Source organism: Chaetodon trifascialis, chromosome 16 (genome assembly GCF_039877785.1).
Source record: "Chaetodon trifascialis isolate fChaTrf1 chromosome 16, fChaTrf1.hap1, whole genome shotgun sequence".
NCBI classification, from domain to species: Eukaryota; Metazoa; Chordata; class Actinopteri; order Chaetodontiformes; family Chaetodontidae; genus Chaetodon; species Chaetodon trifascialis.
The window spans coordinates 5,038,015-5,057,849 of NC_092071.1; the positions used below are offsets into that span (position 1 = coordinate 5,038,015).

The window sequence follows — 19,835 nt, forward strand, 5'->3', positions numbered from 1 at the left end:
CGAGCTTGAACGTGTGTGTGAACCCCGTGTAATGGTCACGATGACGTCCAAAAAGCAGGAGGGGAGCCGGTTTGGTTCGCAGCGGCAGGTGCTTCCCTGCGCGTAAAGGCGCACAATGAGCGCAGAGCCAGGCTTCTGTTCTGGGATCAGTTCACCCCAACATGTAATTACCATGAATACTAACTTAAGATGCATTTAAAAATTACAGTGTATGATTCTGGCAGACAGTAGCAACTTTTGACTTGAGCTTTTATGAGCTTTGAGACTTTTCTTTTCAGGCCACTTTCTGCTTACTTTACCAATTAAGTTCATATATAAATACATATAACAGTAAATAATATATTATGTTTAGTTATGTATTAAACCGCCCAACAGTTTATACAAGTACAGCTGAAATGATTAAAAAATACCAACTATTCTGATAATAATTATTTTTCATGTAAAAACATTTCATGGTTCCAACTTAGCCAACATAAAGATTCGCGTCTTTCCTTTTAATTATCCTAACAGTCCTAATGTATGCTTACTAATTTAGAGGTTTGAACGGTTGTTGGACTAAACAAACATTGTGAAGGCTTCACTTTGGGCTCTTGTAAATGTGACCTCATTTCTCTCAAGCTGCAGAATTTTAACAAAGCAAACAATTAATTAATTACTGGAGAAAATAATCAGCAGATTTATCTACGATGAAAACAGTCGTGAGTTGCAGTCCTATGCAAAATAAGCTCCATCTCAACCAACAGTAAAATCCTGCTTTTACATCAATGCATCAGTAATAATAATCTAATGATATAATGCATAAAAGTATAACACCCATGGGGACATTTTTCAGTCTTGAGTACTTTTAATAGTTTCAGTATTTTCCCTGATTACACTTAGTACCTTTACTTAAAGGATCTGAATACTTCACCACCTCCACTTTCTGTCACAGCACCAGATTAATCAACATGGTGTCAGCATCACATGTGCAATCATCATGTGGACGTGTGTTGCTGTCCACATACTTTTGGGTATTTAGTGTACTAGTTATTTACTGTCATCCTTCATTTGAACTTGACTTAATCTCCTAAACTTTGGCCCGATTGGTTCAACTGATCATTGTGACAGAGTGTTACAAAACAACAGTCTGCTCGTCACTGCATTGCTTCAAAGTCTCACAAGAAACACAAACCTCAGGCCGGCAGTTTGAGAGTGAAATGCATGGACTGCAGCAGGAGGGTTGGACAAACACCGTCTCTGTCCATCACTGAGACACTGTGAGAAAAGACTCTGTCAGGGACAAAATAATGGAAAAATGAAACATGTGTTCAATGCATCACAGTGACTTTACTTTTGTTTTGTGACATCAGTTAACGAATTTCACACTAAAGTGCTGATCCAGTATTCAAGGCCAATGCTCTGAGCATACAGTTAGAGAACAGGAATATTTTGGGTGATTTAAAAATGGTCCACGGTGAAGACAAAGCAACAATGTCATTTTTTATGCAAACACACAACAGGTTAAGGTTACAAGCAACACCTCAATTTTCTGTGATGATGCTGCTCTGAATGAGTCACACCAGGCAGTTTATGATGTTAAAGGAGAAATTCAGTTTTCAGACTTCGGGCTTCCTTCGTCGTATGAACAGGTGACAGAGTACTGAGGGACCTTCCAGGAAACAGGAAATTCCTCATTTATGTGCTAATAAATGCAATCATCTGCTGGGAAACAAGACAAAGGATGAAAGCTCATGTCAGAGGCTCTGATTGCATCAAATCTTGAGACGTTAAACTTTTTGAATTCCTCTGATCCAATCAGAGACATGCACTGAACAGAGAAGACAGACCTGTAATAATGAGCAGTTACCTTACTGAGGAGTAAAAAAAAAATGTCATGTTTGTGTCCTGAGGGTGCACCAGAGGGGAGACTATCTTGCAACAAACCAGAATTGGAACGGGTTATGGTCATTACGGTGGCCATTTTGGGACATTTCTGACTCTCAGCTATACTGACTCTGAGCTGTGTTTTGAGCTGAATATTAATGTTAGCATGGTAGCATGCTAACACTGCTACAGTTAACATGTTAAGGTATGTAAATATGTCGCCATTTAAGATTTTATATGCTAGCATGTATGCTAACATTTAGCTAGTCTGCATTTAATTGTCTGTAGAGAGCTGACTGACATCAACCTGTACAGCTGGATAGATAGATAGACAGACAGACAGACAGACAGACAGACAGACAGACAGACAGATAGACAGATAGATAGATAGATAGATAGATAGATAGATAGATAGATAGATAGATAGATAGATAGATAGATAGAGCAATGAATTGATTAAATCAAGAAAATAATCATTAGTTTCAGTCATAGAGCTGCCATTTTTGCTGCCATTTTTTCTGACTCTGACACAGGAAGACGACATCATCATTCTTAAATCAGCTCTGACTGGCTCTGATTTTCAATGAACGCAACAGAGCAGCCTAAATTAAAAAAAAAAAGATCTGTGATTACAGGAAAACTTAGCTTGCAATATTTCCTCATTAAACGTAAAATTAGTAAGCAAAGCTAGCCTGTGAATGTGTACAGTTAGCGTGGTAAATTTCCACTTTTATGGTATTTGTATAGCATTTTAGTGTAGTATGCTGATGTTTAACATTTGCATGCTAACAACTTAGTGCATGCTAACTTTAGCAGGCTTCATGTTTACATCTACATGCTAACAGTTAGCACGCTTGCATATTGTGTCTGAACTACAATGAGGCTAATTCAGTCGTTAGCTTTTGTGGTTCCTGTCCTCAAGGTGGTGCTAAAGGAAAAGTCAGAAGATCACCAAAGTCAGCAGGGTTCATCTTGTGGAGAACATGAATGTCTCGACTAGATTTCATGCTAATTCATTCACGGAGGCACCGAGAACGGCCCTTAAAGGATGTTATAAGAAGTGAAATGGCCCTTGATAAGAAAAAGGTTCCTCGTGCCTGTTTTAAGATAAAGGCCAGTAATGTCGACAGTATGAATCTGATGTAAACTCTAACCACACCACTGGACATTAAACAAAGGCTACAGTAAGAAAAGGACATGTTTGAAGACATGAAGAGGTAGTCTGGACACCTTCAACATGGACAAACGGAAATACAGAAAACATTTAGTGGCAAACAAAGAGTCACAATCAGGTTTCTTTCGAATACACATGAGATTCTGAACATTTGTATTTATTTACCTGCATAAATATCCAAAATTTGACATCAGGAAAACAAGTCTTTTCTAATCGCAATGTCTCATCCAACCTGATGATTGATTAGGTCTGTGGTTAAGGCTCTGGTTTCCAGTATTTACAGTACAGGACCACCGGCTCTTCAGCAGGCCGTCCTCATCTTCGTCTTTGGCTCAGCTTCTTGGATCGCTGCTGTTTTTTGAAGTCAATAAGGCAGCCGGTGGCTTCTGATATGGGAGTAAAGGTTCTGATGGGAGAGTTATTGATCCTCATCACTGAAACCCCGCCTTCCTCCTCGTCCTGCTCCTCCTCGTCATCATCATCATCCCGCAGATCAATGACATCTCTGATAGGAGAATACAAATCAGGGCCGTTAAAGCAGAAACATTCGTCCACACTGGAATTAGATGATTTTACTTGTGAATTACTTTCATTATTGATTAATCAATAGTACTGAAACAATTAGCTCTTGTTTCTCAGACGTAGAATATAAAACACTGCTGACTTCATCTGTCACACAAGCAGCTTTGATGTTACACAATGTTAAGACAAGACAAGACAAGACAAGACAGTTAAAGAAAAAGCCACAATGCTCAGCTAGTCCACAGAGGAAGTGGTCACGACCAGAAAACAGAGGCAAGACAGAAATGACGAGTGAAGAAGAGCGTTCTCTGTTCTCTCACAGGCTGCATCGCTCATGGATTTGAACACTGTTGAAGCACTAACGACCATCATGGGCGTGAGGGACGCTCGCCTTGCCTCTCACTCGCCAATTTAATCATTTATTAGTTCAATTATTCGTGTTTAGTTAATATTTAGAGCATAAAATGTCAAGATGTTATAGAATGGGAGCTCATTTTTGTTCACATGCTGCTTTTAAAGTTAATAATTTCATCCATGCAGTTGATTTTTTTTCTGTTTTAAACAGTGTCAAAACTTCTTTTTGGAATCGTGGTTCTATATAAGATGTCCAATATAAATACACGCTGATGACGAGCTCCCAAATCTTCTTTACACCTGTTAAACTTTTTTTTTAAAATGTGTGCTTAGGTGTGTACTTCTACAGTAAACCTTGAAGAAGTCAATAAAGTTTGGACTCGAAGCTGCATTTATAGATCGTTAATCGTTTCTGTGACCTGATTGACTTGAAAGCATCAATGTGACAGCTGAGTATCAGCACAAACATTTCTACCACCTCAGGTGTGATGAGCTCTCATATCAACAGGTGTAAAACAGTGACTGTCAGAAACTCTGGATGAAAATGTCCACACAGATACACAAGCGTAGTGACTGAAAGTGTTTCTAAGGCGTCTCACCCTGGCTGGAGTTTGGATCCAGAAGGTCCGGCCTCTGTGAACACAGAACGGCATCGTGTCAGATGAAGTCTGTATGATGAGTTTTGAAATCTGATGCTCCTGCTGATGTTTTTGTTCTGAGGCTGCAAAAACCTTCAGACCAGAGCAAACGAACGACAGGTATGAAAACACCTCACCTGAATCTCTGCTGTCTGTTTTCTTCAGAGCTGAGAGCAGGTTTCCTCTCTTGAGGGTCAGAAATACAGGATTTATTCTCAACAAAGCACATCTCATCCAAATGTTCACGTGTTCATGCATTACCAAGAGTAACTCTAATTTTCCACCCTGCATGACTTGGAGGTGTTACTGTTATTTGTGTATCATTCAGTGTTAAACAGGCTTACTGTTGCAGTCCTGGATGCCTGCCGCTGGATGCAGAGCTCTGTGTGTCTGCTGTAGTCTCTCAGAGGAATTGATCTCTGACAGATGAAACACTTCTCTTGGTTCCTTTGGAAAATAAGATGGAAAATGAATTTAAAAAAAGACAATCTGTGTGAAAACATTGAGCTGTTACGACATACGACAGATTATACCAACGTACTTGACGGTGTTTTTCGTATCTTCAGCAGTCAGCTCTACTCTCCTTGTTCTCTTCCTTCGTGGCTTCGATGACACTACAAAGTGGAGGAAGGTTTTAAAGCATCAACACGGACATCGTTTAAAGTGATGCTCACGGCTGAATGTCTCACACAAACATTCAGAAGCATTTCATACAAAACTCTATAAAGGCTTCTTGTGATGTCTTCTACTGTAGCAGACGTGTTAAAATAAAGTTTCCGCCACCTTGGAAGCAGTCGGCCTCGGGCCTCCTCTGCTCCCCCTCTCCATCGCAGTACGCAGCGTGCATCTCGATCTCCGTCACAGAGAAGGACGCCTGGCAGATGGGACAGTCCACGCTGGCTTCAGGGATCGGAGGGGCGGCGGCTCGTTCCACTTCAGGAGACGTCGACCTTTCAAGCCCTCGATCCTTTACTTCCTGCACATCTGGGTCCCCCCCGTCCTCCTCTACCTCCACTTTAGCCACACTTTGTCGACCAAATTCGCTGCTTCTAACGGGGAAGTTTCCTTTCATCTTTCTGTCCACTGGAGCTGAAATCACACATGTTCATGTTTCAGGTTATTTCCTGATCACATGCACATTAACATCTGTCACAGGAAGTCAGACAGCAGTACCCAGAGGAACAGTGACGCTGAGGAAAAGGCTTAAAGTTTTCACTCTCTAATGTCGTCATTTTATGCCTTTTGATGCTGCTTATACACTTCTATGACACATTAGTTTTAACATGGTGAAACAGATGAGACTGCAGATAGACACGTAGTTCCTGTGTTGTGGTTTTTAAGGCAGACTTGTAGGGGAGGGCTTAAAAAATACATGTATTTCCAGTATCTTTCTACCACCACACAAACAAGCAGGTGCAGCCTCACCTTCCACTTCCTCCTCCTCCTCCTCCTCCTGCTGCTTGTTCCCAGCTGCAGAATTGTCCCAGAGAATCATCTCCACCTCAGGCAGCTCCGGGCTCTTAGGGCGGAGCTGTGGAGGAATCCAAACAAGGTTTCCAGTCAGACTGAAATCCAAACTGGAGAAATGCTGTACTGTAAAGTACACACAAAGTATCAACACCACAAAGTAGGCACGATAAAAGTACACAATGTAAAGTATGGAAGCTGTGGAAGCTTAAGTACACACTAGAAAGTACACACCTTCTATGGACACTTTAAACAGTATAAAGAGGGCATTATCAATACGAGAAAGTACACACTGTAAAGTACACACTCAGTATACACACTATAAAATACATAGTAGAAAGAGAATGGACACGATAAAGTAAATAGTAAATGTGGACATTAAAGGACTCACTATAAAGTACACAGTATTCATTCAGTCGTAATACAAACTGAGGATTTGTATTAGTGATGTATTTGAGCAGAGGCTGAAGATTCAAATGAAAACTCAAACTCACGTCAGCTTCCGTCTCAGCGTCCATCGTCAGATCTTGCGTCCTGTCGTCGTCGTTGTCGCTCAGCTGGGTCTCTGTTGGTAGAGAGACACACTGACTGTGAGCAGTTGTATGAATTTTTATTGTGGAGGGGAAAAGTGATGAAAAGGGATGCAGCAATCATCAGCTGATCTGCTGCTCGTTGCTCAGAAAACACAAAACACTTGTTGGATTCTAATGTTTTAAGTTAAACAGATTAGAAAACACAAGGACAACTTCCTCTGGAGCTTCAGTACCTGGACAAACCTCACAGTCATCAGTGTCCACCTGTCCTCCTCCTCCCTCACTCTGCTTCTCTTCCTCTTTTGTCTTTCTTTCCTCCTCCTCTTCTTCTTCTTCACCCTTGTTGTCCTCTTCTTCTTCTGCCTCAGCTGGAGGAGTATCAGCTGCATCACACAGTTTTTTACCTCTCAGTCTGATGCCACGTCTGAAGAGGTACAGAAACAGGTAAACGTTGGTCATCAGTTCACAACGCAACATAAAATACCGACTGACAAAGCTCATTTGCTGATGCTTGTGTCTGAACCTCAGGACAGCCTTCAGTACACATAAGTGTGGTGTGATGACGATGGGGAAGAACTCTATAATTTGTCAGAGAACTGATGAGCCTCTGCAGAACTTGTTGTTCATATGGGCCTCACCTGACCTAAAGGACGCAATTAATTAGTTAATTAAAGTTAAGTGATAAAAATTCAGGAAAATGGTGCCTGGGGGGCTTCACACCGGCCTCAAACAGACCCAGACTGCCATGTTCCAGGATGAGAGAGCAGAACAGGAACTAACAGGAACAGTTAGAACGGTCTCTTTATGAGAAGAAGATCACGCACTTAAAGCAGTGAGGCCATTTTTTTTAATTCATGAATAATGAACTCTAACCAATAATTCAGAACTCCAATCTGTGGTTCAGTCTCATTCACGGATTTTCCATTTAAATCAAATGAACTACTGACATCTAGTGGCCAAATGACATTACTGTGCAGTTTGTGTTGACTGTTTACTGTTTCTGAGTCAGTGTTGATGGACGTATTATACCATTTCATACTCGTATACACATATGCACTGTGCTTAATATTCTATGCAATATCACCGTAGAAAACTGTATATGATGTATGTGTCGCCAAGTGCTTGCTCATGGGGGAATTGTTGGTTTCTTTGTAGATAAAAGAGCTTGGTCTGTACCAGCTCTATATGGAAAGTGTCCTGAGACAACTTCTGTTGTGATTTGGCGCTATACAAATAAAATTGAATTGAAAATTGAATTGAATGTAAAACCAAATGATTACATTTTACCTTTTCTTGTATCCCATTCTACATAATATTTCTATATTAACAAAGACAAACAGTGAGCATCTTTACTTGAACATCATGTATTATTTTGCTGTTACAGACGTTATTTTGCTGACTTTGCTGTGACTGATCACACCATTATACCTCTTTGCTTTTGACAATAATGCAGTATTAGTTAGTATTAGTCGTGGGTAGTGTTTGTGTACTGCTTGTAATTTTGAGCTTAATTGCTCTTGTATAATTTGTTTTTTCATTGCTATTCAAATATTTCTAATTTGTTTTGGCTTTCTCTGTGTTTCTGTACTTGTTCCTGTTCTTATGCTGCTGCAACACCTGCATTATGTGTCTGAGGATCAATAAAGTTTTATTTTATCTCATTTTATCCGAATCTCTTTATCCAGAGGACCACGCAGCAGAAATAAAGAAGCTGATCACAGCTGATGCAAACTGTAATTACTGTGAAGAGCACAGCTCTGATGACAGCTGACCCGAGGAAAACTTTCATTCAACTCATCTTAAATTTCATCTATTCATTTTTTTATGTGGACAGAACAGCCCTGACCCCTCTTTTAAATTTTGTTTTTCATATCATTTTCATGTCTTCTTTATTTTTCTCAAGTTTTCAATTTGGTAACACCCATCAACACAAAGCCTGCATTAGTTTCTGTTTCTACAAACTAGAAAGTTCATTCATTTCTTGTAAAACAGCTACCAAAGCAGAGAATTAGTACAAACTGTACATGTCATTATAGCACTAGTTCAGTCAGTTTTAGTAAATAACAGGCAGTAACAGTGTTTGAGCACCAGCGTTCTGGTTTGAGAGCCTCCTCGCTGTCTCACTGTGTGTTTCTCTGTTTTATCCTGCGTGACCATGAAGGCTAACACGATGCTAATGACACATCTGCGCACTGCAGAAGGAGAGCTGGTGAAGTTCATGTGGATTTTACCTTTGAGTGAAAATGCGGTGAGGTGATTCAGCAGGCAACTCTGGCGATGGAGATTTCTGGGAAGGAAATGGATAATGATAGTTACACTGTCACTGTTAATACACTTCCTGTAGAATGTCACTGGGTATTTAAAAAGCATGAGGCCCAATAAATAATATACTCTGCGGCCATGTTATCATCATCATACCTCCGGCTGTGGCAGGATGGCCTCCCCCCACTCAACCTTCCTCAGCAGACTCCTCTGAGCCTGCTTCAGACTCTTCTCATACACCTCCATCTGAGCCAGGATCACCTGAGAACAGGTACAAGGAAGGACGGATGGTAAATCCATCAATGATTAGTGACATCATTGATTTGGAACTGCATAACTCTCCATTACTTATTGATTTATCATTACCAAGATGAGTCTTCACCTGTGTGTACTCGTCTGGGTCCAGGCCTCGCGGACAGAAAGGAACCCCCCAGTAGTAGTGCACCGTTGACCCACCTGCAGGCTCCTCCGACGGGGCTGACACCTTGCTTACTGTTTCGTGACTGCTGATTGGCCCAAGCTCTTGCTCTGTGGTGGAAAGTAGCTGTCTGCTGGTGGATGCAGAGGAGGAAGATGAGATGTGTGGAAACATAGAGAGAGCAAAGAGGCGTCTCTCCACTGCAGGGAGGGATTATTTGTGTAATGAACTAAAAAAGATTCTACAACTAAATCATCAGGAGTAGGAAAGAAAACTTCTTTCAATCACAGAACTCACAACTTGTCGGATGTTATCACTCAGAAAAAAGCAAAAATTTGCTGTGACTGTGGAAGAAACTTCCTGAAACTCTGATCTTATGATGTTATTGGTGTTTGCTGTACCTGTGGCTCAGCCTGGTCGTCCCTCGAGAAGCTGAAGTCTCGTGGTTCAGGGAGGCCGCCTGGCTGTTTGCCCGTCCAACGGGTCTCTCCTCCTGGAACACCGGGCTGACCGAGCCTACCTGCTGCAACAGGTGAGGGGAGGAACAGTGAAGACAGATCTCATGTGCGGACCCAGACCAACCATGTGTTCGTCTGTCTCTCTGTGCTGTCTGACTTCCTGTCTTTGGCTCTCAGCTCCAGGCTCAATGGTTCCTACTGAAGCATAAATCTTTAAAAAACACCTCACAAATATATAAAAAAAAGGTTCAGCAGCTCGCTCTGGTTTTTAATCAAATAACAGGAAGAAGCAGTGCATTTGTTGGGGACTATTTTCAGGCGGATTAATCCACATTTGGTGCTCTAGTGAGTATTTGGGGCAGCAGGACGGTGTGTGTATAAATGACGTGTATGACTAAAGTCCCTGCTCTGAGTGGATTCTGGTCGTCTGGTCGTGGTGAGAAAGCGTCTGTACCGTGACGTCCTCGTCCTCGTCAGACCAGAGTAGCGTCATATCACTTGTCAGCTCCATCCCAGCCGAGTCCTTGTCTTTGGATATTTCCTTCAGCTTCTCCTCTGAATCACCTAAAACCAGAAAAGACCCAAAAATCTGCTGACACACTCCTTCTGGTACGTCAGCACTGAAGATGAATTTGGAACAGAAAGCTCCAGAGAGCAGAGTATGTGATGTTTGACTGCACCTGACGTGGATGACGCGTGGAGCCTGGTGTCTTGCTTGTGATCAGTCTTGCAGTCCTGCATTCAAAGGCAGGAAGGACAGAGAAATGAGCAGAAAATATGAAAACATGCCTGAATGTAATGAGTGATATACTGCGAGGGAACAATTCCATTCAAAGTCACATCAAAGGTCACGCTGAAAACGGGGAAAAAGACGTTCATCCTGGGAGGGTGAACAGAGACGTGTGGATGATATCAAAGCACCGAGACGCCTTACGCTCCTGTGAAATCACTGTTTCAATAAATCACATCTTAAATAAAGAAAACTGGAAGACTGATGACGACTGAAGCTGTAAATGTCTCTGCTGCTTCATTCAGCTTGACAAGAGTAGAGCGTTTTGCAGCTAACCTTTAATTAATGCAGCAGCTCTGAACAATTCTAGATTTATGAATTACACTCAGGCTTCTTGCACTGTTACTGCTCACCTATGAGTCTAAAACCATTAAAATCACAGAGGTGCTGTGGAGCTTCGTCTCCAGTCTTGAGGCGATGCTGTAAACTCTACAAACCAGCAGATGTCACTGCGCTGCTGAGCATGAAGCCCTGAAGCTTCATCTGCCCTTCATCGCCATTAAATAAAATGCTGTCTAACAAACGTGTTGCAGGACAGCCGGGTGCTTCCTCACTGCGGTTTAACAGCTTTGTATGGAGCTTAAGAACTAAAGCAAGGATTTTTAACTCTCACATATCTATACGAGACTCAAACATTCAGCAGGTTCTGATGGACGGTCCGACAGGCACTTTGAAGTGTGCAGACGCCTGAACTCACCTGCCTCAGACTCTGAGCGGTAGCTGAAGTCCCTTCGCTGCTTGAACCTCTGAGCTCTGCAGCTGAAGGACTCACAGAGTGTTTCTGCATGACAGCATCAATCTTTTCTCGCTGTCCTGTCCTGCCAAACACTGGACTTGTACAGCGACCGTGACTCTGCTCGGTCTGTCCTCCATCACTCTCTGAGAACACGGGGCTTTTGCAGGTTGCTGATCTCTCTGTGGCAGGGAGGTTTTTGGCAGGACTGGGGCTTCTTGGGAATACTGGGCTCTTAGGCCGGCAGGACGTGGACCTCACAGAGGAGGTTAAACTCTCCTGAGAACAGAACATGAACCCTGAGTTACAGACACCGACTTGGGGTTTACAGGCACGTGGAGACTTCTCATGCTGAGTATTCCTGCCAAATACTGGACTTTTAAAATACTCTGGGTCCAGTTCTGTCTCTCCATCGTCTCCCTGATCAGTCTCTGAGAAGACAGGACTTTTAGGAAATGTGTTCTCAGCCAAAGTGAGGTCGCTGGATCGTTTGGGGCTTCCGGGAAACGTTGGGCTCTTGGGTTGAGCGGGCGGAGATTTTCGAGGCGAGGTCCGACTGTCCTCAGAGCACGTCACAAACCCTGAGGCTCTGCAGGTTTGCAGCAGGTCCTGGCTCAGCCGGTGGACGTGGACCTCGGCTCTGTAGCCAGTCGAGTGGAAGACGGGGGATTTACGAAGCTGACAGTCGTCGATCTGAGTCGAGTCAGAGCTCTGATTTATTGTTAAGAGAAGACAAATACATACATGATCATTCACTTGGGAATCATGTTTACCTGATGAATGTAAGTCCAGTATTCTCCGTCTTTTAGCTCTGTTTTGGTCTCCTCCATCTCCTGAGGGAAATATCTGGTTCTTTAGCTGCTAAATGCTCCCCTATGTTCACCAGCCTGTCTCTAACTCTGTCTGCTGCTTGCTGCTGAGCAGGTCGTGCACGGAGGCTTTTTACAACTTCTTCTCTGAAAACGACGCTGTGTTAGCAGCGAGAGCGAACCACAACAGATTAACAACGAGCTGAAGTTAAAAAGCTCCATGAAGCTGAGGCCATAATTCTCTGCAGGTTCGTCACTACCAGAGACACCAACACACTGTAAAACTGTTTTCATGGTAATATTGATTACAGCTGCTTAAGGAATAACAGAGAAAAGAATGTGAAATTAAATTATCAGTTTCTCTGATCGAGTCATTGATCAAGTAAAAAGGAAACAGCTGTCTTGTTACACCTTTTCAAATTTGTGGATTCGGCTCCTTTTCTCTGTTTTATATGACTGCAAGTTCAATTAAGTCGATAAAACAGCCGATTGAAATGAAATTAATTGGCAATTATTGTGACAATCAGTTAAGCAATTTTAAGGATGTCAAATATTTGGATTCTCTGAGGATTTTCTACTTTTCTACTACTTCTGTTTTAGATCATCGTGAACTGATTAACTTTACTGTTTGTTGTTGCAAATAAAACATTTTTAAGACTTTACCTTAGCCTCTGTGAGACTGACGTGACTACTTTCAGCATCTACAGATTAACTGATAATGAAAACATTCATCACTTGTCCCCACTAAACTAAATATCCTTGGGTTTATGATTTGAAGACTGCAACTTAGGCAGCAGCGTTTTCTCACATTTTATAGACTAAACAAATGAAATGACTAACAAAAATCAAAAATAAACTAACTAAAGGGAAAGACGAGCCAAAAATGTGCTGGATGAACCTGTGGTGAGTCCAGAGGCAGGTCGGGGATCTCTGAGCTGCAGGGTGAAGCCTGAGAGTAGATTTTCTGAGTCTGGGACAAGTCCGGCATCTCCAACAGAGGACTTCCTTCTTTCCTTTTCCGCTTTGGATTCGAGTTATTACTTTCATCTGCACTTCTTTTTGCTCCTGGGAATAAAAAGAATTTCAGCAGTTTGATTTTAACCATTTCCTTTGATAGAGTTTTCCTTTTCCTGCTGTGGTGTCTGATGTTTCTTGTCCGTGTTGGTGCAGAAGGAAACTAAGATTTGCAGGAAATCCAACAACAAAACACGAAGTCACTCACCTCGTCTCAGGTCTGTCTCTGGTGTGCAGACCTCCTCGGGCGCTCCCTGACTGATGGCAGATGCCGGCCGCCTGTCGGAGTACATGAGTTTCCGTCGAGAGCTGATCCTGAGCGATGCTTCTCCGTCGGTCAGCAGGCTCTGACTTTGGGAAGGCAGACATGACTCCGTCTGACCAACCATCTAGGAGAAACAACAAAGGGCGAATCTATTAATTAATGAACTATCCCCGATCGTATATTAACTCTGGAAAATGCTTAACTCTTTGAAGCAGATTGATGCTCTGCGTAAGCTTGTTGGCTCCAGTGTTGATCAGTGTTCACTACACTTCACTCTCCACTGCCTCTGCTGCCTGCTGGCTAGTCTCAGCTCGCAGTTCACACACACACATTGAGCAATGTCATTAGCAGTTACAAATATAATATATACATAAAATTAGAGTCTTGTCATTAATGATTGCGCCACGTCAAGTGGGCTTGTCCCGCCGACAGTTTCAACCAAAACTGACCATAACCTTCATGAAGGGAGGATATAAAAACAACAACTCTGTGCTCACACTCTCTTGGATGGCTTTCATCATGGCCTCTTCCTCTTTCTGCAGCCTGAGCGCAGTGATACTGGCTTCCTGTTCACTCAGACGCAAGGCCAAGTCCATCATCTCGTCCTCTGTCATCTCTGAAAACAGAGACAGTGGTTATTAAGTCAGGAGCCGGGGCTGTAAAAGTCCTTCTTCAGACACTGAGTTTAGACTTTTATTCTCATTAGACTCTACTTTTCTCGACCCATTTGACAATTTTGATGGCGTCAATTAATCTGCATCTCAAAGGGAGCTAGCTATTGAAGCTATTACAAGTTCAAAAGCACAATCACAGCAAACATGCAAACTCATCCACTCACTTGTCTGCCTTTACAGACTCTGTGGGTTCATGATTACGCTCTTACAAACTCACACTCTAACTCAAGCTTTCAATCAGGTAGATTCAGACATTTATAGTTAAGGGTGTACTGTATAGTCTAGTAAGAAACTTCGTGGTGGGGACGCTGAGGTCATGTGACCTTGGTGTAGTTCATTTATTGCCTAACATTAGCTTTGTGCTTCTGGTGATTAAGAATCCTGAAGAATCCCACTGACTTTTTGTCGAGGGAACCAGGGCGTGATGACTTCTGCTTCGACCGACAGAAGCACGTCATCCCTGCAGCACTCTGTTATATTTCTCCATCTTGAACAATGATTATCCTGCACTAATTCAAAACTAAAAAAAAAAGAAAAAGTGAAAGCAAATTATTTTGTGTCCTACGTGCCATGTTCTGTCTCTTTGGGCTTGGGTTTGTTTTCCTTCTCTCTCTTGCGTTTTTCTCTTGATGACGAAGGCAACAGGAGTGATGATGAGAGCTCGTCCTGGAAGAACAAACAAACAGTTCATGTTTTACAGTGCTGTCGTTTCCCCCTGAGTTCAGAAAGGCCTTGTGCTTCACAGATCTGGGTTACAGAGGAGAAGAAGAATTCAACAAACTATGCTCAAATCATCACATGCTAGTTATTAATAATTTACGATCAAACCACAGTTGAATCGCCTGCAGGTGTAACACATTATTTCAGAGATATGAAGCTGTCTGAACCTGAACCTGCACTTATCTCAGCGGATTCTGGCTAACGTTCACATTTCTTTACATTGTCGTCTCTGTGGTTGAGATCTTCGTCCTCCTGAGTGCTTTCGCCAATCTGTTGGCTTCCAGAGCAACTGTCAGTGGCATCTTTAGTTATTTGCTTCCTCAGAGCCATCCTGCTCTGCTCCTGAGAAACTAACACACACACACACACACACACACACACACACACACACACACACACACACACACACACACACACACACACACACACACATACACACACACACACAAGATTTCAAGGTTTTCCATCTCAAAAGCACTGAGGCAGCAGTGAACCAGTATGACACATTTTGACATAAACAACTGATAATGTAGAAAAACAGCAGACAAATAAACATTTGCATGACTTTGCAAAAGCAACGTTTGACATTAACAATGACACTCTGCTTTTATGATGTGCACAAGTGACTCGATGTTATGGAGACTGAACAAGCAGAACCAAAGCGACTGAGAAAAACCAAAAAATCAAGATTGAATCACAGCTTCAATCAGAATCAGAATCAGAATCAGAATTCTTTATTGATCCCCGAGGGGAAATTGTTTAAATATTATAATATAATATAATAATATATTGTTTCAATAACACGGTTTAAGAGACCACGTAAAGCGTAAACTGCAGCAAAGCTCATGGCAGAGCCCCGTCCTCAACCACTCTTAGCAGCACTCACCTGATGATGAGGAGCGTCCTCTTCTTCCTCTCATCTGTCCAGTGGGTCAGTGAGACGGGGGAGTATGAGCGTGGACACCAAACTAAATTAACATCTGCGTTAAAGTTTAGAAAACAGCAAAGTGAGAAGCCTGAAAAGACTTAAAGCAACTTAATTCACAAACTGATCGGTGAGAATCACAGTGAAAGGGGCACTCACAGCAAATACCTTCTGGCAGTTAGCTTAAAACGGTTGATACAGAAACAAACTGAACCCACGAGACACTAAAAAACGAAAATAAAGTTCGTTTATACGGTTTTCTGATTGATTAACCGTTCGATTGAATAACACATTGCGTCTTTGTGTGCTTATATGTTCAATAGCTACTTAAAACAACAACAAACCAAACAATATCAATTTTAGAGACAGTCACAGCAGAGTTTCCCTCACTTTCGCGGCGCCATGTTTGTTTCTCTTCACAGAGTCACCTGACCCATACGTAACGCGCGTCTTTCACGCTGCCTTCACGGACTGTCGGTCAATGTCGCTTTAATGTTGCCTTCATGGACTGTGTTTTAGCTAACGACAAATACAATTTCAATTCTATGTTTATATTTAAAGCAGCAATATTTTGTCTTGCTTATAGAAAAGAGGAAACAGCAAAGATAATCCACCTTTGTCCAAAACTATACTGCACCCATCGTAAAAGTATGACTACAACTAGAGTTAATCTCAGTTCCCCCACTTTAGATTCTTTAGGGAACGTCGAAAAGACTTTTCAGGTGTTTGGTCCCCAAGAAACCAGGCATACATAAAAACTTACCCGAGAGCTACTGTGGTGCAAGAAGATCTCAGTGAACTTTTCATGAATGATATAAATCATCTCGCAACAGCTGCCTTATTACGATGAATTTGGTGCAAGATAAGTAAGGCTGTAGAACAAGGCTACATTATGCATATGAACCTGAGGTTTCTGTAATGTTTTGTGCAATGACTGGGTGCAATGCAAAGGGCACTAGCAAAAATCTTACCTAGTACACCACATGGGTGGGGACCAGCTCTGCTACTGAGCCATTAACCCACAAATTTGAGTTCTATAGACGCACTTGCAGTAGTGCATACAAAATATCAGTTACATATTTATCCAGCCACCACCCTCAGTACAGCCTTGCTAGAATTAAGCCGAAAATACTCAGATAACCGTGTCTGGTGCAACAGGCATTTTTAAGCAATATAAATAAAATAGCCTAACATTTCCAGTAAAAGTAACAGTAGATGCATATTAAAAGTAACAGAATTGCCATAAATGACCTTAGTACACTTTACTTCTTCACACTCAATGCATCGCGTAACCAGCAGTGAAGTGTCGGTCGCGAAAGAAACGACTCTTCTTTGAAGTGAACGATCGGAGCTGGGAGCCTAAGCGGAAGCAGCTTTGATCCAGAAGTTGATCTATTTAGTGTTTCATACAAGAAATAAAGTTATTTTAATTTCAGAGATTTCTTACACTGCGGTCTTCTTTGGAAAGACCACAAAAAAATAACAAGAACGACACTCTTAGTTGTAGCAGTGGGTGGTCCTGAAAAGGACCTTTTATTTATTTTGAGCATCAGCTGGTTTACTTGGAGCTGGTGTACTTGGTGACGGCCTTGGTGCCCTCAGACACAGCGTGCTTGGCCAGCTCACCAGGCAGCAACAGGCGGACGGCGGTCTGGATCTCCCTGGAAGTGATGGTGGAGCGCTTGTTGTAGTGAGCCAGACGAGAGGCTTCACCGGCGATGCGCTCGAAGATGTCACTGACGAAGGAGTTCATGATGCTCATGGCTTTGGAGGAGATCCCGGTGTCGGGGTGGACCTGCTTCAGGACCTTGTAGACGTAGATGGCATAGCTCTCCTTCCTGGGGCGCCTTCTCTTCCTATTGCCCTTGGTCGATTTCGAAGCGGCTTTCTTTGAGCCTTTCTTTGAGATTTTGGGTTGATCAGGCATTTTGCCTTTGTTCGTAACTGTATGCAGTACTGTACAGTATAACTTGAAATTGTTAATTTGTGCGCGCTGGCATGCAAATACAACTGCGTTGTTGCTCGTTGTTCATTTGCTGAGTTTGAAAACCGGTAGCGCATGCGCTCTGCAAAATAACTGCTCAACATCGCTGTGTGAGAAGTGAAGGAAGACGTCAAGGTCAAGCGACAAACACTGTAACACGTTTTTAAAAGGAGAAGCAGAAATCCTGTCATGTGATCCTTAAGTAATTGATAAATTAACTATAATTTCAGCTGTACTTGTATAAACTGTAGAATTTATAACAAAACGTTTTCTACAGTTTCTTTATGTTTTGCATAGAACAAATGTGAATTTCTAAAATAAATACTGACTAAAACTGTCATCCCACTGAATACTTGTTGATCCTGTTTTGTGTTGACATGTGTTTATAAAAGGCATCCAGGTTTTATTTAAGTCTAAGTTTTGGTTTAATTAGAATATGAATAACAAAGATATTGTTGCTTATCATCATCCCAATCAATTTGATCATTTTATTACACTCTTTTTTTATATACTTGCTGTTTTTGTTTTTTTTTTAAAACTTAATTCTATCTTTTACTGGTGCTGCTGTAAATTTCCCCTTGCGGGACAAATAAAGGTATATTGAATTGAACTGAATTATAAGCAAGCCATATTTATCCCATAGAGTAGATGAAAGCATTGAGTGTTCTTCACGGGGTTTGACCAACATCCTTTTGGGCAGCGACTGGTTTCTTATGTGTGATCGACAGAACAACCTCACTGTCACTCTATTATGCAGTTTTAGTTGAAGTTTGGAATCAGCCTCAAGGAGATAAAGTGACATATTTGAAGCGATATATTGTTCAGTGCTTCCCTCTTGTCCAGCATCTGTCAAGATCAAGATGCGTGTTAAAGAATGAGCACACACACACACACACACACACACACACACACACACACACACACACACACACACACACACACACACACACACACACACACACACCACTATACTACAGTACTAATTTAACTAATACTACAGTGATATATTAGTCTTTAACTTGCACATAAAAAACGGTATATACATGAAATGAAAAGCTCTTGAGTTGAAGTGGGCGGCTCTTAAAAGAGCCTTTGGTTTATGTTAAAAGAGACAAACGTGTTTAGCCTCCGAAGCCGTACAGGGTGCGACCCTGCCTCTTCAGGGCATAGACCACGTCCATGGCGGTGACAGTCTTCCTCTTGGCGTGCTCGGTGTAGGTGACAGCATCACGGATGACATTCTCCAGGAACACTTTGAGCACACCACGAGTCTCCTCATAGATGAGGCCAGAGATACGCTTGACACCGCCACGACGAGCCAGGCGACGGATTGCGGGCTTGGTGATTCCCTGGATGTTGTCACGAAGGACTTTACGGTGACGCTTGGCGCCTCCTTTACCGAGTCCCTTACCACCTTTTCCACGTCCACTCATATTTGCAGTTTGAGTTAAAATGTGCCTACTGAGTGCTGTTCCTCGGTATTTATTGTGTGTTTGCGGACGTGCTGGAAGACATGGACGTGGCAAGAGTGTCACTGGGCGGTGCCAAAGTCAGCCCGCTGAACGTGTTAAAAGTTACACAACTTTCACAGTCCTGTTAACCTGCAGCGCTTTGTTGAACTAATTAACTCAAATACAATGATTCTGACAATGAAATATCATGGGCACGCACACACAAAGGTAGATTTTACTATTGAAATGAAAAATAAAGTCGAGCTGGATGTCCTAATTAGTCACAAATCTATATGAACAGGCATTAAGGCCAAACAAGGAGTTTGAGAAGAGAGTGGTAGACAAGAACGTAAACAAGAAATTAAAATGCTTGGTTTGACCATCTGTAACAGGCTGAGCAAACTGGGAGCCAAAACTATGAAATGAAAGACGAAGTGTAGAAATGGGGAAACAAAGATACTGATAAAAGATCAAGAATAGTTAAAACCTTCATCCTGCTCAAATTCCTCTTTCTGGCAAATATTCCTCCTCCCTGCTCTGACCCCAGATCCTCTGCTTAACTAATTATCCAGCCTTTCCTACTGACTTTTTGTTCTGGTTGAGCTGTCTTTTGTCCTATGCAAACACATGTTGTTTAAACTTGAGTCAAATTGCTTGTATGTGCACACACACTTGGCCAGTGAAGCTGATTCTGATTCCAGTGTGTCAACATCATTTCAGGAACAACTGGAGAAGCTACTAAAAAGCTATTATATGAAAGCACGGTATATGGGGGACTGAC

The 19,835-nt window shown here is 42.1% G+C and overlaps 3 protein-coding genes across 3 annotated transcripts; all 3 read right to left on the reverse strand.

Moving 5' to 3' along the window:
• Positions 1–1,306: 1,306 nt before the first annotated feature.
• Positions 1,307–16,045, reverse strand: uimc1 (ubiquitin interaction motif containing 1). Its single transcript, XM_070982509.1, has 23 exons — positions 15,779–16,045; positions 15,581–15,674; positions 14,914–15,044; positions 14,544–14,640; positions 13,798–13,916; positions 13,244–13,424; positions 12,920–13,086; positions 11,177–11,923; positions 10,370–10,424; positions 10,144–10,253; positions 9,633–9,754; positions 9,196–9,364; positions 8,970–9,074; positions 8,783–8,838; positions 6,785–6,975; positions 6,513–6,583; positions 5,977–6,082; positions 5,335–5,640; positions 5,093–5,165; positions 4,896–4,998; positions 4,689–4,737; positions 4,513–4,546; positions 1,307–3,542 (listed from the first exon to the last, which is right to left on the reverse strand). The coding sequence occupies exons 2-23, from the start codon at positions 15,612–15,614 to the stop codon at positions 3,353–3,355; spliced, it is 3,216 nt and encodes a 1,071-aa protein (XP_070838610.1). The 5' UTR covers positions 15,615–15,674; positions 15,779–16,045; the 3' UTR covers positions 1,307–3,352.
• Positions 16,046–17,177: 1,132 nt separating this feature from the next.
• On the reverse strand, positions 17,178–17,546 carry LOC139344592 (histone H2B 1/2-like). The gene has a single exon (XM_070982886.1). The coding sequence runs from the start codon at positions 17,544–17,546 to the stop codon at positions 17,178–17,180; it is 369 nt and encodes a 122-aa protein (XP_070838987.1).
• Positions 17,547–18,724: 1,178 nt separating this feature from the next.
• LOC139344990 (histone H4) lies at positions 18,725–19,036 on the reverse strand. The gene has a single exon (XM_070983435.1). It carries the CDS (start codon positions 19,034–19,036, stop codon positions 18,725–18,727), a length of 312 nt encoding a protein of 103 aa, XP_070839536.1.
• Positions 19,037–19,835: the final 799 nt, after the last annotated feature.